General features: G+C 39.3%; 3 protein-coding genes across 5 annotated transcripts; 2 read left to right on the forward strand and 1 right to left on the reverse strand.

Moving 5' to 3' along the window:
- The first annotated feature begins 522 nt into the window (after positions 1–522).
- On the forward strand, positions 523–8,241 carry si:ch211-71n6.4 (para-nitrobenzyl esterase). The gene is made up of 9 exons (XM_056765653.1): positions 523–671; positions 1,668–2,388; positions 2,633–2,740; positions 4,124–4,320; positions 4,595–4,797; positions 4,920–4,978; positions 5,076–5,243; positions 5,547–5,768; positions 6,584–8,241. Exons 2-9 carry the CDS (start codon positions 1,692–1,694, stop codon positions 6,724–6,726), a joined length of 1,797 nt encoding a protein of 598 aa, XP_056621631.1. The 5' UTR covers positions 523–671; positions 1,668–1,691; the 3' UTR covers positions 6,727–8,241.
- Positions 8,242–8,248: 7 nt separating this feature from the next.
- On the reverse strand, positions 8,249–15,147 carry arfgap2 (ADP-ribosylation factor GTPase activating protein 2). Its single transcript, XM_056765654.1, has 17 exons — positions 14,992–15,147; positions 13,826–13,944; positions 13,506–13,582; positions 13,260–13,387; positions 12,903–12,983; positions 12,494–12,608; positions 12,317–12,373; positions 12,005–12,055; positions 11,388–11,440; positions 11,043–11,179; positions 10,816–10,947; positions 10,438–10,566; positions 10,199–10,348; positions 9,993–10,119; positions 9,801–9,891; positions 9,575–9,696; positions 8,249–9,495 (listed from the first exon to the last, which is right to left on the reverse strand). The coding sequence occupies exons 1-17, from the start codon at positions 15,061–15,063 to the stop codon at positions 9,475–9,477; spliced, it is 1,662 nt and encodes a 553-aa protein (XP_056621632.1). The 5' UTR covers positions 15,064–15,147; the 3' UTR covers positions 8,249–9,474.
- A 330-nt stretch (positions 15,148–15,477) lies between these two features.
- On the forward strand, positions 15,478–23,475 carry srpra (SRP receptor subunit alpha). 3 transcript variants are annotated; one of them, XR_008908792.1, is made up of 16 exons: positions 15,487–15,570; positions 15,684–15,833; positions 17,302–17,385; positions 17,475–17,638; positions 18,026–18,186; positions 18,266–18,425; positions 18,588–18,741; positions 18,986–19,143; positions 19,254–19,372; positions 19,527–19,613; positions 19,690–19,862; positions 19,944–20,157; positions 20,257–20,420; positions 21,565–21,663; positions 22,193–22,371; positions 23,324–23,475. XR_008908792.1 is itself a non-coding variant. In XM_056765652.1 (15 exons), the coding sequence occupies exons 2-15, from the start codon at positions 15,711–15,713 to the stop codon at positions 22,319–22,321; spliced, it is 1,989 nt and encodes a 662-aa protein (XP_056621630.1). In that variant the 5' UTR covers positions 15,478–15,566; positions 15,684–15,710; the 3' UTR covers positions 22,322–23,475. The 3 variants fall into 3 exon arrangements, 2 of the variants coding, with proteins under 2 accessions (XP_056621630.1, XP_056621629.1); XM_056765652.1 differs by having other exon boundaries at positions 15,478–15,566; positions 22,193–23,475; XM_056765651.1 differs by having other exon boundaries at positions 15,488–15,570; positions 22,193–23,475.
- Position 23,476: the final 1 nt, after the last annotated feature.

Consider the following 23,476-nt stretch of genomic DNA (forward strand, 5'->3'; position numbering starts at 1 on the left):
TAATGGAACACAGGGGGGACGGTATCTCACAATAACATTCTCAGTTATAAGATAACGTTCCCCTCCTTTTGATTTAAAACGAATCTATGATTCCCTATCTTCTTCACTCAATGGGAAAGTTATGAAAACTGCACTACTAGTGAAAAAAAGATGGTTTCCTTATAAGGACCGCCTGTTCATTTTAGAATGTGACTCTTTTATTTTTATTCAATTATATAAATTGAAGTCTTTGTTTAATATTCTTTAGTTTGCTACATTATTTCCTCTTTGTATATCTTATGTATCCTTGGTATATTTTTATGTTCTATAAATAAAAAGGGTTGCATTGTTTCCTCTCCGGTGTGGGCGTGGCCTAAATGCGCGTTTAGACAACTATATGAGATTTCTTCCCCAAAGGCAAAAGTGTAAGATGTACTTTAGTATAGCCATATCTACTAGCAGCCATTTTTAACACATCCCAAAAACCCACCCAAATGGGCTGAGAGAAAGCGGCGCTGCGCGGACAGCTTGGCGTATGACAACAAAGTATCGCGAGAATCTGCGCTTTCCAACCGCTTTCGCGATAGTTTGATATCATACGTCGATCGCTGCTTGCAGCGCAGCATGAAGTCTGTCGAACACGCTTCAGTTGCGGTGACGGAATCAGGTCGTGCGTGAAAGCTGTTGACATGGTAAATATTTTACATTCGTCGACATTATTATCACTCTTTGACTTTGGCATTAGGCTTATGTTACAATGCAGAGATACAAGCTTATGATATTATACAATACTAATGAAATTATAAACATGCGCATGTTTGTTAACTTTGTATTATTGTCGCAGCTACATTATAAGAATTCTACGTTCTAATCTATCCAAAGTTATAAACTCTATATAATGAAATACGTTTTATTATATATAATTTTGAGCATAATATTTAAACTATGGTCAAATAACTTCCACCAGGGTTTAAAGTAACGCGCATTAGCCTACGTAAGTTAACCCAACGTCAGTTCCCGCACAGACTTGTTTATTAAAGTTTCTGCAGTGTTGTTCCTTTCGCGTTGTTTGACGTTTGTCTCTGTAGAAATATTTGACTTTTAGCTCACATAAACATAAACAACTAAGCATTTCATGGAAAAGTTTCACTTGTGGTGAGACAGTCAGTGGTCGTTTCCGCCGATTATTCGCTTCATCCTGTAACACAAAGACTTAAGCTATGCGTAATATACATAAGTAGAGTTTGGTTTCAAAATGAGTTAACTGTGTTTTTAAATCTTTTCCAAAATCACGTTTTTTATTGTGCATTCCAATTAATATCCATCAAACTGCAGTTGGTTTGTTTTTGAATAAATAAATACAGCTAACTTACACAATCAAACACAATAAAAACACGATTACACGATAAAAAACATGCATTTCGGGACCAAATTCTTCATATGCTAATATCAATATTAACCATAAATTTGTTGTAAAACGATTTGTAGCCCAAAACATGAATACTACACCTTTACTATAATAAAACCGTGGTTCATTTTCCTGAGATTGCGGACATTATAAATTATTTAATAGAAATTTTTTCTTAAGAAAACGTTTTCATAATATTCAACACTAATGTGAGAACTGTGTACTTTTCGAAAGAATGATGCCGGCAATAAGTGACAATTTTGTTTTTCTGCATAAACAGGGATGATTCACACAAGCGACAAAGATGAGTGATGACATTTTTGAGGTCCCTGAAGGGACTGAATATCGTTACTTGGTTCAGGACGAGGGACAGGAAGAGATCCAGTACGTCCAACGCCACTATTTCAGTCCATTCCTGGTGATATCACGCAGGTGTATGTTCCTCATCGCCTGCGGCGTGCTGGCCCTCCTCGCCCTCGCCGGATACCTTGCTTACATGGCCGGGACCCTCCCGAGTCGGAGATTCGTTGAGGTGGAGACGGATTGTGGATGGCTGCGTGGGCAATGGAACGATGGGGCGTATTCTTTCAAGGGCATCCCGTATGCCGTGCCACCTGTTGGCCAATACCGTTGGCGCCCCCCGAAGGACATTCGGGAGGCGGGGAAGTGTTGGAGCGGCATGTACGATGCCACCCGGTTCCTCAGCACGTGCGCGCAAGTGGAGCCTTTACGTAAATATGGGAAAGTTATGGGGCAAGAAGACTGTCTGCATCTTAATGTGTGGACGCCAAACCTTCATCCAGCCAAACCCTTGCCCGTCATGGTGTGGATCCATGGGGGGTACCTTCAAATGATGAGCGGCCATGAAAGAGGTTACTCGCCCACCGAAGCGCTGGCGGCGCGCACGCAGACGGTGTTCGTCAGTATGAATTACAGGCTCAATGCATTTGGTTTCATGGCCCTTGAGGTGCTGAGGGAAGGTTCTGCCACCAACTCTTCAGGTTAGTTCACAGAGATCTGTTCTCGTATTAGATTTGTATCTGTCTTGGTCACTCGAGGTGGCTGTCTGTCTCTATTCCTTCATTAACTTTGGGCTTGTCAAAAGCACCCTTAAAACGTTCCATCAAGTTGATGCCTCTGCATATTGAAATTCATGTAGGAACTTCCTCTTAGATGCTGTTTTTACAAACATGGAGCTTCAGACCAGTTGTCCATTTACTGGTATGTTTCTGTTTGCTGTCAAAGGAAATTATGGCTTCATGGACCAGATCCAAGCCCTTCGATGGGTCCAGAGGAATATCCATAACTTTGGTGGGGATGCAGAAAGGGTTACCATATTTGGTCAAAGCTCAGGTAAGAGATATGCTGTGGTCATAAATAGGGCCATGCTAGCTTTGAAAAGTGAAAAAGTGGGAGGACAAAATAATAAATGGGGTAAAAGTAATGATTATCTTTTATAAATGTATATGGAAAGAAAATTGATAAGAATGTAAACATCTCCATGCAGACTTTTGTGTCGTGTTATGTTGTGTTGTATGTAATTATACAGGGGGCAGAAACAGTATCTGGACCTGAATGTGCTGTTTAAAGTGACAGCTAACCTAAAAGTAAAAATGTCGTCATTTACTCATTTCAAACCATTTCCGCATAACACAAAAGAAGATATTTTGAAGAATGTTGTTAACTGGTCCCCATTCACTTGCATTGGTTTTGTATCCAGTGCTGTTCGGTAACCAACTTTCTTAAAAATATCTTCTCTAGTGTTCTGGGGAAGGAAGAAAGTCATACAGGTTTGAAATGAGTAAATGATGACAGAATTTTAATCAGCTATTTATTTCACGAGTTCACCTCGCATATAATAACTCCAGATGGATATTATGCGTATTTGGTGTGCTGTCCACGGGAGAGGGCTCCGAGCTCGGTGGTTCTTCCCAACTTAGACACCCGCCCCTTGCAGTGTGTGCCCGGACTCAGGTCGTTCCCCCCTGTTATGCTGCGGTAAAATAGGCTGATGGTGAGGGGTTGGGGTGGAGGAGGGATACTGCGAAAATGTAGTGAGAATACCCCAACACCTAAACCTAATAATCACACAAACCTTTCTGCATTTTTAATTTTCAATAAATATTCTGTAGGATTGATAAGCCGTTTTCCCTCATGGGAACCTAAAAAATTAGGTCCTCACACATTGATGAATACTAGTACAGACACACAGAGAAGATAAAAGAATAGGTAATATATCTTCAAGTTGCATTATAGGTTGTAATGTAACAAAATAACAAACCAAGTATCTACAATCGGTGACATTTTCTCCCTGTATGTGCAGTTTCTCACATTAACTATAAGAGTCAAATTAATTCAAGTAATTTAAAGGAACAAATCATATAAAATGTGACCTATTTTATTGGAAAATGAAACAACATTTTATTAAGCCATGATAATTGCCTTTATATTTTAAACAACTTCAGTGTATTATGCATGTTATTATTGACAGCCATCCATTTTATGATATTAAAACAATGTGAAACAGATGGATTGTGAAGTAATACTTTCTTCGCCGGAGAGTATTCAGTGAAGTTGTTGATACCCACAAGTGTTATGTCAAGTTTTTTGTTCTTATATTCCATCCAGCAAGTCATTTTTGATGGACGTTTCTTCAATCTGTCATTTAAAAAACCAGAAATTCCACATAACTTTATCCATCAGTATGTTAATGATCTCTTTCTGTGTGGTCACAAGGAGGTACATCTGTTTGGACCCTGATGATGTCACCACTAGCCAAAGGACTGTTCCATCGGGCCATCGACATGAGCGGTTCGTACATTTATAACGCCACCCTGGAATCGGCCGAAAGAGACAACTTAAAATTCATGAAGAACACCGGCTGCAAGGATGCCGGTTGCCTGAGAGCTCTGAACATCACTCAAGTCCTTCAGGTGAGAAATTTATGGCCAAACTCGTAACCTTCCACAGCGAGGCAGCAGAGGAGTCATGGCTGACTAGCAGCAGCCTCAACCTGCTGGCCTTCTCATCTTTTTAATAAATCATCAAACCTCAAGGGCCTGCCACATCTGACCGCTGAACGCTCAATGAATTCCAAAAGAAAAATGGGGATCAGAAGACGTCCTGCAGGTTAAAGTGTTGTAAATGCTAGTCAGATACAAGAGGAATGGATTTTGTGGCTGAAATAATGTATCGTTTGTGACTCAGGCAGTTCCGTGGCTGGAGTACCCGTCCTGGGCAGCTGATGATTCCACCGATCTTCCAGTGAAGGGGAGATTTGTTGGCCCGGTTGCTGTAGTTGATGGCCATGTTCTCCGTGAGCCTCCGTTTCAGTCATGGGAGAAGAAGAATGGAATCTATAATGATGTTCCTTTTGTGGTTGGCACTACAGAACAAGAAACTGACTTTAGGTAAACTGCTGCTACTATTTAAGATTATCAACAATGTAATACATGAAAACACGAAAAATGGTTCGTAGAGATATTTCAACTTTAGAAGTAATGACAGTCAATGTGAATTTTCTGAACTCTAGTCCTCCTTACGAAAACATCTCAACGTGGACTTGGGGCGACTATCGGTGGTTTGTTACAGGTAAGGTGCTCATGGATGACATTTACAAAATTAAACGTTATTAATGAGTATTCACATATTATTTTCTCAAACGATTCTTTGTTCCTCCGTTACTCAGAGAAATTGACTCTTTTTGGAGAGGCTGTGACCAGTCAGGCCCTGAAGCTGTATGGTAGTTCAGCACCGTGCCCGACCTCTGACCGTTGTCCAGAGAGACTCTACACCACCATGACCTCTGACATGAGGGTCACCTGCCCCAATAATGACCTGGCTAAAAGAGCTGCAGGTTCAGATTAGTATATTGTCAAATTATAATGAGTGTATTTTTTATTATTATCAATTTTAACCCTTTCATGCATAGAGGTCACTACGATGGGTTGACAGCAGTGCATCATTCTGTACACCTTAACGTCTTAAGATGTCCACTCAAGTGGAAGATTTTCATGCCCTAAGAGTAAAGCAAACCGATGTTGTCATAATTTATGCATGAAAGGATTCATATATAGTCATGTGAACTAGTAGTAACCTGTTAATAATATGACATATTTTTCTATAGAAATATTTTCATTTATGTAAATTTGTATTTCAGGAGCTTTACAAAGCCCTGTGTACCGCTATCTTGTGACTTACACGCCATCGCGACAAGCGAACGCCTCCAGCTGGCTTCCGTTCCCCAGTCGCTTTTCCTTTCATCTTCTGGACAGCCTGGCCTTCTTCGGGGGTCTTGAAATGGTGATGGGAACTCTGTCACCTGCTGATATTAACTTCCAGGAAGTGGTCACCAAGTATTTTGTCCATTTTGCTAAAGAAGGTAAGGAATGACCTAAATGATCTATTTTACATCTATACTAAATCATGTCTGTTTACTAAGCAGTTAAGTCTACATGTTTGGATAATTTGACCTAAGCTTATATTTAAATAATGTATGTTTATTTATTTAATTAGTTAATTCGTTAGTTAGTCATTTATAGTTATAATTTTGTCATTTGCATTACAATTTGTTTTTTTAATAATTGACGAGTTTATTTGCAAAAACCGATTTTTAAATCATGTTTTTTATTGTAATCATGTTTAATTGTGTTGCATTATGTTAGTTAGCTGTGAGTTATTATTACTTAATTTAGATTATTTGAAATGCACGATAAAAAACAGGATTTTTGAAAATGTTATCTGTTTTTGCTTTGGCTGTCAAAAAAATGTATTGCAATTAGTCGCATTCAGAATTCAGAGTATTTACATAATATGTATTATACATAATAATGTCTGTGTATTGTGCATATAAATTTTGTATCATACATACATAGATATAAAATATACAATTTATAAAAGAATAATAATTGTTTTTATATCATTTCAATTGTTGGTAAATATAAATAAATACATGTCAATATTTCCTAAATATATATATACATGTATGTGTATCTTTATGTGTTTATATACGCAAAATTAATGGTATGCACAGTACACAGACATATATTGTGTTTTATTCTGGATCCGATTAATCGTAATTAATAGTTTGATCCCCAGTAGATTTTAAGTATTTGTGATTTTTGTCAAGTAATGTTTCACTTTTGAACCTTGCAAAGTCTTGTCCATAATATTCTTAAACCAAACATATCCTTACAGGTAAGATGCCAGAGGAGTGGCCTGAATATCCCTCACACACTGCAGTTCTGGGGCAGAACGTTTCCTTCACGATGAGTTACTCTGGCCAGCGGTGTGACCTGTGGGAGGAGAACGGCTTCTACTCATACGCCTGGATGAACTGAACCACATAATCATCTGAGTTATTGACCTTCCTCTGTCTGTGTCACATGAGCGAAGCTTGATTGTATGATTATGTTGAATTATTGATACACTGTAAAAGACTTTTCTGAGCAGGGAACGCATTTGCTTGCAGTTATTTGCACCTTGAGGAAAATACATTCCCATAGGAAAGGAAAGTGACAAATGAGATCTCTTTAATATGTAAACATGAAATTGTTTCTCCTAAACAGCAACAAGATGAAATGTATCTTTCTAATGGGGAAAAAAGACCCCGCTTATCTCACATGTGCATCCTCTAGAGGAGATCTCAAGATCAAGGATGACTCAAACTGGGCTCAGGTTTGCCATTGTTGGAAATGGAAAGAAAAAGTTGATATTTAAAGGGATAGTTCACCCGAAGAAAACGTCATTATTTATTTGCGCTCATGTTTTTCAAAACCTGTATGTGACTCTTTTGTTTTGTGAAACACAAAATTAGATATTTTGAGAAATGAATCAGTATTTTGGTGTCCATACATTGGAAGTCAATGGGGGTCAATGTTGTTTGGTTACCAACATGCTTCGAAACAGCTTCTTTTGTGTTCTGCCGAAGAAAGAAACTCATACAGATGTGTAATGACATGAGGGTGAGAAGATGCTGACAAATAAGATTTCCATTGTCTCGTGATCTATAAATATTGTGAACAGTGAGAATTATAACGGAGACAGAAATTGAACGAAATCAACTTTATTTAGGTTATTCCTGGGTTGTTACACTAATCAGCACTATAACTATTCAATACTCCACTCTTAACATATGGGCACTTTGCCTCTAAACCTGTTACTCTTTAATTGTTTCATTAAGTAAATGTAAAGCTTTAACACAAGAACAAAGGGACACATTTAGCATCCGCACTGGCACATAATGCATCGCTCTGACCACCTCCTCTCAATTTAACTACTATACAAATAACACTGGAGGACGGCTTACATATTGATCTTTTGTTTGTATGGTAATGTCATAGATCCTCGCAATTGATGTAATAACTAAAGGTGACTTTTATGTGCATTTATTTATCTGTGATCAAAGGGTCTTTTAGGGAGTCTCTGGCATCGAGACCATTGAACGCTGTCAAGCTAAATTTCATCCTCGGTCAGTCGATTCACAGTCTGTCATCTAGCTCGGTTCTTAGGCTGAAGGGCTGAATGAAGAGGTCACAGACTACTTCGCTCCTGAACAACAGCATGAACGGTGTCTGTTGAATAAGGACATTAAAGCTATGACCCACGGACACTTTTCTAAGGTTTGCCAGGCAAGGGTTCTGCTCGTTTCATTTTTATAAGGGTTTAAGGGTTAGCACCTGTATCACTTTGTTCTCTGAATTGAAGTTTCTGTACCACTCGTTTGTTTGCACTTTTAATGTCATGAAATGATTACGCAAGTCTTGAATCAAAGAGTGTGGGGATTTTAATCTTTATTCACACATTTCTCAAAAGGTTCTTCTCAAAAGGCTACAATAAATAGCATTTTAATCCAGGCGGCTGTCAGGTTGATGTTCTTTATTGTCAAATTTAGGGATACAAATAGACTGGCAGACAATGTACGAAGAGTATTACAGCAAAAAACAATATTCCAAGATGACATCGTACAACCCCGAACAAGGACAAGCTGTATTGTTTGAATCCATGTACTAGGAAACAGTGTTGCACATGCACACTGCCCGACTACTTCACTAAAACTTGTCAATTTGAAATAAAAAAATGGCTGTTGACATTAAATATATTTTTTAATTTGATTCATGTCTGAAATGAAGTGTGTAATGTGAGCACTAGTAACAACTATTTTCAAACACTCCCTCTTCCATAGATGATATAATGTCAATGTTAAATCTGGTCGGGTCACAACTATTCAGACTGTAGATCCATTTGGTACCACAAAAATAAATTACAATCTTTAAGTAAAAACTGTAAATCTCAAATCAGTTTGGGTTCTGCATATTGAACATTTTGGGAATGCTGGGATTGATAGCATACAGCAGCAGTGTCTTCTACCTGTGCCGGCATGCAAAACAAACACGGTTGTTTAAATTCACCTGTGTAACAAAAAACACAATAGCGATGAATTCCCAGGTAGCTCCGCTGCATCCAAGAACTGGTCATTGACATGCCAGGACATATTGCACAATATCAAGGTTATTTTAACATCACTTAAAAATAAACTTTAGGTCGTCTTATGCAAAGAGGAACTATACCTGTCACCCATAATCATAGTCGCTAAATGTAAAATCATGTTGTTAAAAAACTAAAAAGAACGCTTGGGTGCAAAATATTCGAAATGTATAAATATAACATGTTTACCGAATGCACCGCAGTCTTAATCGTATATCGCTAACATACAAAAAAAGCCACGAGAACACGTTAGAGCTAACAAATGCAGTTATACATTTAATTCCAGAAAGAATACTTTTCAAAACAAAAACCAAACATGGCGTGAAAACAGGATTGTTGGGTAAAACAGCGAGCACCGGGATTGCAAACTTTACATCTTTCCCAGTGCTCCTGTCATCTGAAAATAAAACACGTCTTCAAAATAAACATTAAAATACTGTCAGCAAAGAATGTTTACAGTGGTCAGGAGAGAAACCCGTGCTCCCATGCCTTCGTCTTCCTCTTGGATTTATGTTTTTAATTAAGACAGACAGACCAGATCCAATCAGCAGTGAGGTGTGTCCTGTTTGATGTAACGTCCATATCAGTCTAACGCAGTTCTGTCAGTAAGAGCCATAGCGGTCCTGAAACAAAAGATAAGTTGATAAAGCTGACATATTAAATCAGATATGTGGTGTAGTGTGTGATGTCGGGTCCATTCACCTGAATGGTGTTCATAACCCCGTTAGCCAGCACTGCCATCTTCCCAGCGACCGTCTTTACACCCTGCTTGAACTGGGCAATGTCTGGACCAGTGGGAAGAACGCCGTCAAAACCTGATGATCCTACAGGTAAACGGAAACAAACACAGTCAACGTTATACTTTCAGATAATATTTCTGGTCATGCGAGTCATTTACACATTTTAACTAAGCTTATCCGTGGTTTACCTGAGGAACGGTCGCTGCCATCACCAAACAGATCAGCAGAGCTGATGGAGGTGCTTCCAGACATGCCCTCCAGACGAGTCTTTGCCTCATACTAGTAAAGATAAAAAACATCCTTAGAACAATATATTGCATTTGGCACGACTCCATTCTATGACATTGTAATGATTTTTGGCTTTCTTGGCCCCGCGGTACCTCCGGGTTGCTCTCGCGGCCAAAGAACATGTCGGATGAGATGGCTTTAGCGTTGGAGAACTTCTGTCGGGCTTCGCTGGATTCTGCGACTGGTGCAGAAACCTCATGCTTCCGTCGGCTAGGCAACCTGAGAGGGCACATCATGAGCCCGGTACAAATCGATCGGCTCCAAATTTCACAAGATTCACGATCGCAGAATGACAAACCTTTCTCCGATCGGCTGGATGATAGAGATGGTGACCTCGCTGTCTTTGGGCTCGTCCTTCTCCACAGCCCAGGAGGAGAACGCTGATCCGGTATCACTGTCCCACCGTGACCCAAAGCTGTCTCCTGATGTGAAAGGGTTATCCTTGTACCTGAAATGACAAAGAATGGTTGGCATGCTTAATTCTATTTGACTCAGAGATCGTCTCATAAAACACACAACTTCCAACAACAAACATACTTTGGTGGTCCAGAGGCAAACCCAGGCTCATCAAACATGTCCACCTTGGTGCGGGTGGAGGATTTGACCCCCACCGGAGTCTCCTGCTCGATCACCTGCATCTCGGCCATCACAGAGTGAGACACGGCACTGGAGGTAAATCAAGGGTACCAAAAGAACGTCAGATCACATAAAGCTTAAGGTCAACTTTACAATTTCAAGACAGGGAAATTAACATAACATATGGCAGCTTAACAAGAGGCACACAGACTAACTCAACCCAGCAGCACTTACTAAAAGGTGATAGTGATGTCACACACAGGGTGATAATGTTTTGGGTTTATTCATTTGCCGGTGATGTCATGCAGAGTGACGTAATAAAGGTGACTGTGTCTTTACCTCCTGTTGCCGAATCCCATGCCCAACCTCTCCGCCTGCTCTTTTTTCTTCCCCTCCATGTTCTTGAGTTTCTTTTCTTCCATCTTTCTGTCGATCTCCAGCTCTTTGTAGGCCAGCCTCATAGAGGTCACTCTGTGAGTAACAGGGGAACATGACGATTACATATGACTGCAGCATCAAAAGAGCCGAGGTTTGACCATTCAATCATTCAAAGGGATGTGACTCACATGGACTCCTCTGCTTGTTTCTTGGACTCGGCAGTCTGTTCCTCTCGCATCTTCTCGGTCAGATGGGCCTGTTTCTCCACCTCGCTGAAGCTCTTGCTGCTCACTTTCTGGGCACCAAGACCCTTTTTAGCTCCAAGCTGAAGAAAAAACAGATATGAATGTTAAGCTCTACTTAACATCTAATAACGCTGACATGGACAAATAAAACCAGATTTAAATAATTGCACTGAATTTTCTTTGCCTGGAGGCAGAACAGTATCTAATGAATATTCTGTGTTGTAAGCCTGACACCTGCTGGTGATAGCTGAGTATTGCAGGACCAGAAATCCAGGAGGTTAAACTTACCCCTTTCTTTGCTGTGATTGGCTTTTTCTTTCCAATGATGGAGGGTTTCACTTCTGAAAACAAACAGAATACTAGTCAGAAAAACAGATTATTCCAGACTAGAGAATATAGTCATGTTTAGATCATTAGTGCACTGCGAGGGAGGAATCATCACATCATGCCAGCAAAGCTGGAGGAAGCCAAGAGATCACACAAACATTCAGGTTATTAAAGCAAGAGCGGTGATGATATGCAACTTGCTGGTTGGTTGCGGGTGGGTTTGGGGGAGGGACGCTCACACACGGCATTTGATTGGACAAAAATTTGTGAAGTTAAATTAAAGCAACAAAACCGGCCCAGAACAGTACAAACATAATGGATTAAACCCCGAATGTCCAGACAATAGCAGTTCAACGCGTCGTCTCAGTTAAATCAAACCTTTAGGATTAAACAAAAGGCCAGTATGTGTCAACCCTTCCTTTAATGATGGTATCTACTGTAACGGCTTTGCAATGATATTGAGGTCGGGGTGGGGTGAGAGCTGCACACACGCTCCAATCAGGTGTCAGTCAAGCGCAGAACCATGCTACAATTTTCCCATCAGCCAATAGGCAACCAGCTGTTTCAAAATAACTCACGATAATCTTTATGAGTTTGTGACTCTTCAGATGCCAATCTCATTGAGTTCTCTACATTAACAGAACAGACAGAGGCATTACTGAGAATAGAAGCCCCGACGGCTAGACCACAGTTAGCTGATTTCCTTCATAAGGATGCTTATAGAAATTTACTGGCAGGTCCTTGTGCTTGACTTGTTTATGGGACACATTAACATCTCAATAAAATCACTTTAGGGGTAAATGAAAAAATATGGGAATGTTGTGATGACGACGACATTCGTCTGACCGATCACTCTCTCTCTTTCACACACAACTGGGGTAAACACTCACCTATTGTGGCTTTAGGACTCGTGCTCAGGCCTTCAATGCTCGGACCCTCTTCAGGCTCTAGATCACATGGACATGAAGATTTTAAATCAGATTAACTGACAACAGAAGTATTTGTATGATAGAGACAATGTGTTTGTTTAAATGAGCACGTGTTGAGATGAGGAGAAGTTTCCTCACGGGTACTCGGGGTCTCAGAATTCTTTGGAGGGTTCTGCTCCAGTTGAGAGGTGATTGTTACGGCTCCGTTTTGATCAGTTAGGGAGGGTGATGCCATGTCCCAGCTGTAAGCAGGCTGAGGGGTACAATAACAGAATAGTTTACATTTTCCACATTCTCTGTCTTTATAATGCAATAAAAATGTGTTTTCGCCACGGACACCTTAAAACTCTAGCTGACTGTGTTCCTATAAAGTTACGGAATATTATTTAGACAAGTAATTTTCATAATCATTTTTGTTGCCTAACTTCAAAAGATGGTCTTTGTGGGCCGCTGAGGAAAAATAGAAAAGAAAACCTCCTTTTCTATGATACGACCCCCTTAAACATAAAACCATAGTTTTACCACAGTCACGTCGCATGTGTCCTACCTGCGTGTGCTCATCAAAAAAGTCAGTCTCTTTCTTCTCTAAAGGTGATGGTTGAGCACAGCCCGGGTTGTCAATCCACAGCTAATGAAAAAACAACAAGAGATGTGATAAAGCTCAAGGTTTTAACGTGGAGTTTGCTCAATGACATTCCAGTTCAAAGTTTAGATGGTATCACAAACACAGCTGCACACGGAGGCGACAGAATGCAAACCGTGGCATTACACAATACATGTCCTAAACAAACTGCAATGCCAAAAAACTGTAAACAAAATATTAAAAAAGATAGGTTTTTTATTCATAGGTTCCAAAGCACCAACAAAACCCTGAACAAATGCACAGGAAGGTTTGTATACTCACATCACTACCATATTTGGAGAGTGCGGCGTTGGCAAGCTGCCGAATCTTCTCTCTGTACATCTGAGCCGCACGACTGTTATATTTTGCATTGGTGTCATTGGTTGTACAGCCGTGCTGACGGAAAAAACGCCATCTGTGCCAAAATAACGAACATTGATGTACTGTTGATGCTGTATTTTAAGTGGGGCAGCAATGTTAAAAGTTACACTTGTAATGCATGCTATCATGGGGCAGGTGAGAGAGAACTAACCGCGTTGGCATTTCCTCCAACCTGCATACATCTCAGCTGAAACCAGCTCCAGTTGGAGTCCAGCTCTGTGGATCTAAAAAGAGTTTGGCAATTTTTACACCAGTAAATAAGTATTACAGATAATAATAGAGGAGTAAACAACACACCCAGACAATAACAGATAATTGACATGTGTCAACATTTTAAACACGTTAAAGTCCTGTTGCGTATGAACAAATTCCACAATATGTCATGTATGAATGACAACCTTGACAGATATTCACGGGGTATCATAATATAATAAAAGAGGTCGTTGACAATAGAGAGACATACAGACCTGATGAAGCTTAAGTGCACTCCCAATGAGCGATGAATCCCAGAACAGTCAATGCACAGAAACACGCCATATGGAATACTAGCCCAACTCGGATTCTTACAAGCACAGTCAAAGCAAGCCTAAGAAAACATCAAAGATTTATCAAAATATACCTTTAGATGACATTTTCTTTGGGTTTCTGGATAAGTTCTGTATATTTCACTAACACAGAGCATTTTTTGTCCAAGTTAAGTATAAATAAAAGACATTTGACACAGGTTTTCAATGACGTTTCAGTGGAAACAACATAAACGTTACTTGGCCCAAAGGTTGACCTGCGCAAAGAATCAATAACGGTTGATTTGTTTTAATTAATGCGATGAATATACTAAACATTATAAATATAAATTAAATATAAAATTAATTGTCATATTATAACCAAACACACCGGAAGTTAACCGATATCACCGTTTTTGAAATGCCTAAAATGCACCTGAAGACTTCAGATAGACAGATGTTATTTTAAACCCAACATCTTCATGACCCTAAATTACATGAGTATATACTTTCTGTACACTGAGAATATGTATGCATACTAATAACATACGTTAATGTCTCTTATACGTCAGTATCAAACATTATATAATGTAAAACAAATAAACAGTCTAAAGCAAATTCTCGTTTGAAAATATTCAATGAGAACACACAGGACACACAGTTCAAACTATATGCGTTAACTAACAATGACATAGTGAAATAATCACTCATATATATTTATATATAAATGATCATATTTGGTCTGTTTATGAGGCAAGACAGCACGTTTGAAAGAGACGTTATTTCCAGTACATTATTACAGGATGAGTAATGTTCCAACGTCACTGCGTCATTGTCACAGAATAAACAATACCTATATCACTCGTTTCTTACAAGACAACGGATTAAGCCCCAACAGTAACTCAATATATTCTTAAAAATTGGGTGCTCTATTGTTTTGACGCGTAATGTTGGCTGTATATGTAACGTTATCATTATACAGATGTAACAGACAGGCCCCATCACACCGGCTTAAGGGAAGACAAATTACACGTAATCCCATTTAAAACACACATGCTCATGTCTCAAAATAAATAATAGTGATAACTAATACGGTCACTGATATATTTTAGAAGGATATCTAGGGTTACCTTGTTTGTGGAAACGGAGCGCAGTCGTTTAAAAATGGTGAGAATTTCTGTCTTGTTCGGTTCCGACGCCATCTTGCCAACTGAGCAGAGTGAAAACAGAAACCACGGACAACATTAAAAGACACACGGCGGAAAATCTATTTTACTAGTTAAAAGTCCTAATGGGTTATTAATATAAACGCACATGTTCAATAAACACATTATTATTATTATATCATTACAATATACTATCACGCCGTGTAATGTTGGGTAGTTATTAATGTTATTACAGGCAGTGTTCGAGTTTGAATAAACGTACACATACATAATTAAAGTCCTCGGGGTTTTAAAAACATATTGATCTGATAATTTACGAAATGGCTTACGAAATGTGAAGTTAGTCAATACAACATTCGTATATTAAACATAGCAGGAAGTATATTTTTAACAATCTGTTTTTATAAATTAAAAATATTTTTAGACACCGAATTCCACCACCGATCACATGACAAGGTGGGATTTCCACCGACCGGAAGTTACGACACTTCCTCAGTTCCTCATAGTGGCACTGACGTGTCTGATCGTGGATTTTGAAGGCAGGTACAGCAGTTAGCACTACGCACATTATCTCCATAAGCCCAGTGGGACCGCGGAGCTCATATTTAGTTTTGTCACGTTTTTTTAACCGTAAGTGTTTGTTCTGTTCCTCGTAGTTTCGGGTTCATCGGTGTTTGGCAGAGATGCTGGACTTCTTCGCCATCTTCAGTAAGGGGGGGATCGTGTTGTGGTGTTTTCAGGGAGCCGGGGTCACGGAATCCTTCACCGGGCCTGTCAACGCTCTCATCCGCTCCGTCATCCTTCAGGTGAGACACGCTGGACCGGTCGTAAGATCAGTTACACATCAGCAATGCATTGCAGATCGTTACATTAGATCAGCTGTGGGCTGACAGATGTCATGTGGCCCAGCAAGCACACTTGTTTGAGTATGATGGTGTAGGTTACTATGGATTTTGTGTAAGATGAGATATTTGTTGATTACAATGAAATAAAAGTATATTAGAAGGTGTTTGAGATGGAGTTTAAGTTATTTTGTTTTGCTTTTTTGGAGTTTCAGGTGTACATGTTGTGTAGTCGTGTGTATTGCGTCATACTACATGGGCTAGATTTTTACAACAGGCTGTGTATTAAAATTGAATTATCATGGAAAAACAATTATTTTTCATTATTATGATTATTATAAGGACAGTAATTATAAAATAACGTGAAGGTGTTGTTATTATGAAAAATGAAATACGTTTATTATTGTGTGCAGCAATAGTTGCTGGTAATGTTGCTGTTTATTTTTGCCAGTTTAAAAAAATTGAGTAGAACATTTAACGTTACAAGGTTGCAGAGAAAAATACATGATAATATATATTTATAAGGTTTAATGTAAAACTTTGTAAAATCCAAAATTTTAAAGGGGTAGTTCATTCAAAAATAAGATATATGTCATCATTTATTATTATTAACTCCCGAATGCTTTATTTTTTTTCTTTGTCGGACCGGGTCTGAGATTTTTAAAGATTTTCTTTCTTTTTAGGCTTCAAAATGATGTTAATTGCTATAAAGCCTCAATGAGACAGGACGAGTCTATGTGACCCTGGACCAAAAAAAGATTTAAACATCATTAGAAAGCTGAATAAATAAGCTTTCCACTGATGTATGCTTAGAATAGGATAATATTTGGTCGAGAGACTTTGAAAACTCTGGAATCTGGGATTGCGTGCAAAAGAAATCAAAATATTGATCACCTTTAAAGTTGTCCATCGGGGGCGCTGTAGCAGGTTGTTGCTAAGTAACAGGTTTGTTTGAAGGCTCTCTATTGGCTGACGGCTGTAATGACGCTGTGGAGAATAAATGAACCTGAAAGCAAAAATTGTAAGCTTTACATAGACAGCAGAGTTTCTAGACGTGTTTCTGGCCATTTTTGTTTCGATTTTGCTCCATCCACTCACAAAAATACAGTTTTTATATATTTAGGGAGAGAAATTGACAAAATACCTTCATGGAACATGATCTTTACTATCCTGATGATTTTTGTTATTAAAGCAAAAATATAATTTTGACCCATACAATGATTTGTTGGCTATTGCTACAAATATAACCGTGCTACTTAAGACTTGTTTTGTGGTCAAGGGTCACAGATTTCATGTCCAAAAGGCATACCAAAAGATTTGTGGGAATTGAATGATACTATGGTGGTCTTAAATGATGACAAAATGTTGTCTTTCAGATTGTCTCAGTTTGTCGTGAGTATTTGTAAGTGAATGTTTTTTGGCTTTTTTGCAGGAGAGGAGTGGAAATAACTCCTTTACTCACAATGCCCTCAGTCTTAAATACAAGCTGGACAATGAGTTTGAACTCGTGTTTGTGGTGAGTGTTTACTGTTCGTCTCACAGTCAAAACATGAAGAGAAGCTGATTCATCATTGCATGACTGATTGTGTGGCTCTGTTCCTTTAGGTGGGTTTTCAAAAGATCCTGACGCTGACGTATGTGGACAAGTTTATAGATGACGTCCAGCTTCAGTTTAGAGATCGATACAAGAATAAGCTTGAGCAGAGAGGTGCCTTGAAGTTCCTACTCCATAACTTTGAGTTTGGAGATGACTTCCACCAACTCCTTAAGTAAGTCTCTGGAAGACGACTAGTATTTTTCAATACGTGTTCTATTTTTGTACATATGTGTTATACATATTCACATGCAGTTAAAGTGATCATTCACCCAAAAATGGAAGATTTGTCATCGAATCACCCTCTTATCATGGTCATTGAAAGTTGGTAACCGAACAGCACTGGCCCTCATTGCCTTTTATGGTATGGACCCAAACTTATGCTTTGCAGCTGCAAGTTGCAGGAAACTAATTTGAAAAAAATATGACAAAATAAAAGTTTTGCCCTGCTTTATATGCTTTACTATAAACAATAAAATCTAAACAGAAATGTAACCATCACTCTGTGGGATTTAAAAATTGTATGCATCTTTATTTGGGATTTGTTTGTGTGCTGTTTTAGGGAGGCGGAGGAGAGCAGCAGGGCCAAGGCCCGCGCATCTATGAGGACTTTCAATGAGTCTCAGAAGTCCCAGAAAACTGTGAAGTCTATGATTGAGACAAAAGATGGAGATAAAATCAAAGAGCCAGGTGGCAAGAAATCCAAAAACCCCAAAAAAGAAGGTGAGGCGTCCGATTATTACTGAGTTACATGTTACAGTCTGTTCATGTTCCAAATGTTTTTCTGTGTTTTATTTGTCAGTTGAAACGAGGGTTGATCAGCCTAAAGCTGCCCCACAGACCCCCCCGAAAAAAAACGTGGAGAACGGAATCGAGGCTCTGACCCAAGAGGAGATCATTGAGCAGAACCGTGCCAAGTTCATCAGCAAGCAGTTAGGTGGAGGAAAACCAGAAAAGATCAGGTGTGCAACTTTATACACCTCTTGCATTGCAAATGAAGGCCTACATTCAAAAATACAAAAGTTCATTTTTGTTTCCCCACAAGATGTCAGGTCATGGTTTTGATAAGCTAATTTGCCCACAGACTGCGATTTCAACACCTGATCATAACTTGGTTTTCACAGCAAGTCGTCCCCTAAACCCCAGAAGCCAAAGGGGAAGGAGAAACGTGTGTGGGACATGGGTGGAAAAATCACTAGAGAGCTGGACTACAGTGGCCCCAACGGCGACAACTCCAGTGATGCACAAAACCAAGACAAGAAAACCTCAGTGGAACCAGTATGTAACAATTAAAACCTCTTTAGAATTAAAACGGCATCATAATTTCACTCTCATGTCTTTCAAAACCTGTATGTGACCCTATCTTCAGGGAACTCAAAAGAAGATATTTCGAGAAATGTTTTGTGTCCGAACGAGTTTGGTTCCCAACATTTTGCAAAATATCTTCTTTTGTGTTCTGCAGAAGAAAGAAAGTAATACATTAATGTTAATTAATAACATTAAACTTTGATCTCTCTGGCAGCTGATCCAGGTGGATTCAATGATAGGTGACCTGCCAGGGGTAGATTATGAGTCCTCAGATGAAGAGGATGACGATGACGAAGAAGATGAGGAGGAGCAGAAGGAGGAGGAGAAGGAGGAAAAGAAGAGAGTTGTGGTGGCAAATACTAACAAGAGGGGGTAATTCATTTTTGTTTAGCTTCTTTAATGTATCATTCCAACACCGCCTCAATAATAAAACCTCCAGATACAGTTTGGATCCTTTATCTTGGTGCATTTGTGTTTTTTAGGGCTAAGAAGAGTGGTTTTGGGGGAATGTTTGGGATGCTGAAAGGTCTGGTGGGATCTAAGAATCTGACTGAGGAGGACATGATACCAGTACTGGACAAGATGAAAGACCATCTCATCGGTATGAAGTCACACTTCTATTATATTTTTATAGTACAAATTTGAAATAGTGTGTGTGGTTGCCTATTTCATCGATTGAAAAGTAGGTTTTTGTATACTTTTTTAACAAACAGCACAATATTCAACCACTGTTGTTGTTGTTGTTGTTTTTTAAGCCAAGAATGTAGCAGCTGAAATATCCTCCCAGCTCTGTGATTCCGTGGCCAAAAAACTGGAAGGCAAAGTCATGGGCACTTTCACCAGTGAGTACACCACACATCTTCTTTATCCTTATAAATCATCACTTTTTTGTCTAAATCTCTCTCATTTCGTCTCCAGCTGTAGCATCTACAGTAAAGCAATCGCTGCAGGACTCGCTTGTGCAGATCTTGCAGCCCAAGCGTCGCGTGGACATCTTGAGGGACGTGCTGGAGGCTCGTTCCCAGCGCAAACCTTTCGTCATCACCTTTTGTGGGGTGAACGGCGTCGGGAAGTCCACCAACCTCGCCAAGGTCGACCGCTGAACGCAGACTCATTTTCCGGTTTGTTAAAGGAATCATCCTTAGCATCATGTGATGTTTTTTTTGGTACAGATCTCCTATTGGCTGATCGAGAACGGCATCACGGTGCTGATTGCCGCCTGTGACACCTTCCGTGCGGGTGCCGTGGAGCAGCTGAGGACTCATCAGCGCCGTCTGAACTCGCTGCACCCTCCTGAGAAACACGGAGGGCGGCCTGCTGTGGAGCTCTTTGAAAAGGGCTACGGCAAAGATGCGGCCGGGATCGCCATGGAAGCCATCGCCTTCGGTGACCGCTCGCATTATTTTGATTGGTTGGATGCTTGCTTTAGAGTTTACACAGATTAATAGTTAACATGTATCTCTTATTATTCGGTGGCGTCCGCAGCTCGTAACCAGAGCTTTGATGTAGTGCTGATCGACACAGCTGGCCGTATGCAGGATAACGCCCCTCTCATGACCGCACTGGCTAAATTGATAGCGGTCAATAATCCAGACCTGGTTCTGTTTGTGGGAGAAGCACTGGTGGGCAACGAGGCCGTGGATCAGCTGGTGGGTTTCACACTGCTCTGTTTTAGCTGTCAGAAATCTATATCAAGTTTCTACTCATATCTTTTGGGCTTGTTTGTTTAGGGCTGTGGTGAAAACAATGCTAAAATGATAAAACAAAAGCTGTCGTAAATATCATCCTAAAATTAAGACATCCTCAAAGTTATCTTGCATCTCAAAAGGTACAATGTTTATTACGTGTATTTGGTTGTTTCACGTGTGACGTGTTACACTTTATTGTATAGAGCCAGAATCAAAATTTCGACGTTTACTTCTCATTAAGGAATATTTATTTTGATATAATATTAAGGTCAAGCTCACTTTAGCTTTCATTATTATAGTGCTTTTTACATTCATTTGGGACAAAGTGACTCGAAACAAAGAGGGTCACAAGTCTTATGTCGTTGTAACATACAAAACATTTTTTTATCATTTTTTAATTTTATAATAAGTATATTTTTTAACGCTTGCTAACATAGGCTATTAGCTAACATGCGATTGTAAATGCAGTTTAACACATCACGTGCTAATATATATGGACTGCATAAGAATGCGATGTGCTTGTTACACACATTAAGTTTATTCTATAGATAAACATGCACAGTTACAACACGAGCAAGCCAGTTAAATCATATTATTTTATTCTTACAACAAAAATTAAGATATTGTAAAATGTTTGAGAATTGCAAGAAAATTCGTATATTTTGTCTGAAGAACATTTTCGTAAATCCGGCCCCAGATTCTGAAGGTGTGTGCTTGAATGTCTGAAGGTTTGTAGACAAAAATATAATCGCAAATATAAGCTTTTTTCAGTACCAACTAACAAGAGCAGACAGTGAGAACACAGAATAGATGGGAACTCGTTTAATATTGTTTAAAAATCTTGCAAATTGTAGGCAACGCTAACTATATTAAAGATGCTAAAACCTAGCAAGTTTTCTTAAACTTTTTTGTTTGGATTTTCTTATTCGCAACATAATTCGCATAATTCCCTTTGTGTTATTTCACCGTTTTGATAAGTGTATTCTTAGAAGAATATGAATAAGCGAATAAGTGTCCTTAACCTTTTGACCAGTAGAAACACCTTACGTATTTCATTTTTAATGTGTGAATATTGCTAGTAAATAAATGAAATGTGTTGTTGTAGGTTAAATTTAATCAAGCGCTGGCTGATCATTCCAAGACTGACAAACCCAGACTGATTGATGGCATCGTTCTTACCAAATTTGACACCATCGATGACAAGGTAACAAAAGATCCAGAAATCAATCCTTCATGTACACAGTTTAATTTCATATGTTGAGATGGATCACACGATTTTTTTTGCATTTTATTTTTTACATTTATATTTATTTTTTCTTTTTAAAATCCATTGCATTCATTTCAAGGCTTGACAACCTTGTTTAAGTTGTTTAATGGGATAGTTTGCCCAAAAATGACTCGCCCTCTTGTCATTTCAAACCCATATGACTTGGTTCCGCTTCACACAAAAGAAGATGTCTTACAGAACGTTGGTAACCAACCAACTGTGATACCCATTGACTTCAATTGGTTTTGTGTCCATACAATAGAAGTAAATGGGTACTTCGTTTGTTCGGTTACAAACATTAGAAGAAAGTCATACATGTTTGAAATGACATGAGGGTGAGTAAATAATAAATGTGGAAATCACTACCTCACTTGCTCCATGAAGATCCATAATAATCACGTAATTTCTATCTGGTTAAGGAGTTAAGAAAAACTGGTTATTCAGATTTTTTCTGTGTTCTCTTTAGGTTGGCGCTGCCATCTCCATGACCTACATCACAGGCCAGCCCATTGTGTTTGTGGGCACTGGGCAGACGTACAGCGATCTGCGCAGCCTCAACGCCAGGGCCGTGGTCAGCGCTCTCATGAAGGCCTGAGCAGCACACGTGCTGATCCACACAGCAGAGCTTCAGAGCCGCTTCAGGAGGTCAAGCAACTTCCACGATTTTGCTACAAACTAGATCTTGTGACCCCGACTCAGCTTACCTTGAATGCAGTCATGCCTACTTGTCGATGTGTTTTTTTGCTGTCCCACACATTTAAATAACTGAAATTCAGTTCACATCATTTCCTAGTAAGGATCCTTATTGTGTTTTGTCAGAAAAGTGTTTGTAATTCAATTGAACGAGTAGCATTCGCCTCGATCTCGCCTCTGGACCAACCTCAGCGTACTTCTTTTGATTGACATGCAACGTAGCCAATCAGAAACGCAGCGATTTCTTACAGATCTGTCCATTTCGTCATTCAGAGGAGCTTGTTCTGTGCTCCACACTATGTGAAGTGATAAAAGAGGAAAGTATTTTCTCACTTTCCCATTTCAGTTCATATCACTGTACTCCGCTCTCACAACGATGAACAGAAACGGGGCGGGATTCATGTTTTAAGAGAGATATCATATATTCTAAATGTATTTTGTCTACTTTTAATTTGATTACTGTAGGTAAATGAGATTTACAAGACAGTCTGCACCCCGAACTGTTGTTTTCATGAATTCACTGCCATAGTGCCTCAGCTCGATCCCTTGATGCACTGCTCCCGAAACAGGGATGTGTTACACTTTATTTTCACACCAGTACAGAACGTTACAAATGCTGCCTTTTCTCATTCTTCCCACACATACAATGATCTTTTTCATTGCCGCTTTTGTGACTTCTCGTCTATGGATATGAAGGGTATTAAAGGTGTTTGGTAAAAGCGTGAAGGGCAATGTCTGCAAGAAGTCATACACTTATTTTTGAAGCCCAAATGGTCTCTTTTATTTCTTTCTCTTATTTATGATGTCCTAAACCCGTCTGTACTCGCCAGAAATATGGCGGTCTTGATTTCTCAATGCTTTGGATACCATGTCAAAGCCCTACAATATATCTTTTTATTTTCAGATTCCGTGGTTTCAGAAGTCAGTTCTTATTTCTCCTGCACATCGTGTTAATTTGCTCTAGCACAAAGGCAAGACTGGAATGCTACATAGAAGGGATACGTTGTATAAGAATGTGTAATATTTCCTAAATAAAGCTGCTATGATAGCCTGTAAT

This window comes from Triplophysa dalaica, chromosome 14 (assembly GCF_015846415.1).
Source record: "Triplophysa dalaica isolate WHDGS20190420 chromosome 14, ASM1584641v1, whole genome shotgun sequence".
NCBI classification, from domain to species: domain Eukaryota; kingdom Metazoa; phylum Chordata; class Actinopteri; order Cypriniformes; family Nemacheilidae; genus Triplophysa; species Triplophysa dalaica.

Coding starts and splice junctions, on each gene's coding strand:
- si:ch211-71n6.4 (XM_056765653.1), top strand. CDS start 1,692: ATGAGTGATGACATTTTTGAGGTCCCTGAAGGGACTGAATATCGTTAC. Junction 2,741..4,123: donor CATATTTGGTCAAAGCTCAG/GTAAGAGATATG, acceptor TGTGGTCACAAG/GAGGTACATCTGTTTGGACC. Junction 5,244..5,546: donor CCTGGCTAAAAGAGCTGCAG/GTTCAGATTAGT, acceptor TTTGTATTTCAG/GAGCTTTACAAAGCCCTGTG.
- arfgap2 (XM_056765654.1), bottom strand. CDS start 15,063: ATGGCGTCGGAACCGAACAAGACAGAAATTCTCACCATTTTTAAACGA. Junction 12,609..12,902: donor TTTTTGATGAGCACACGCAG/GTAGGACACATG, acceptor TGTACCCCTCAG/CCTGCTTACAGCTGGGACAT. Junction 9,697..9,800: donor TGGCAGCGACCGTTCCTCAG/GTAAACCACGGA, acceptor GTTTACCTGTAG/GATCATCAGGTTTTGACGGC.
- srpra (XM_056765652.1), top strand. CDS start 15,711: ATGCTGGACTTCTTCGCCATCTTCAGTAAGGGGGGGATCGTGTTGTGG. Junction 18,187..18,265: donor CAAAAACCCCAAAAAAGAAG/GTGAGGCGTCCG, acceptor TTTATTTGTCAG/TTGAAACGAGGGTTGATCAG. Junction 20,421..21,564: donor ACGAGGCCGTGGATCAGCTG/GTGGGTTTCACA, acceptor GTGTTGTTGTAG/GTTAAATTTAATCAAGCGCT.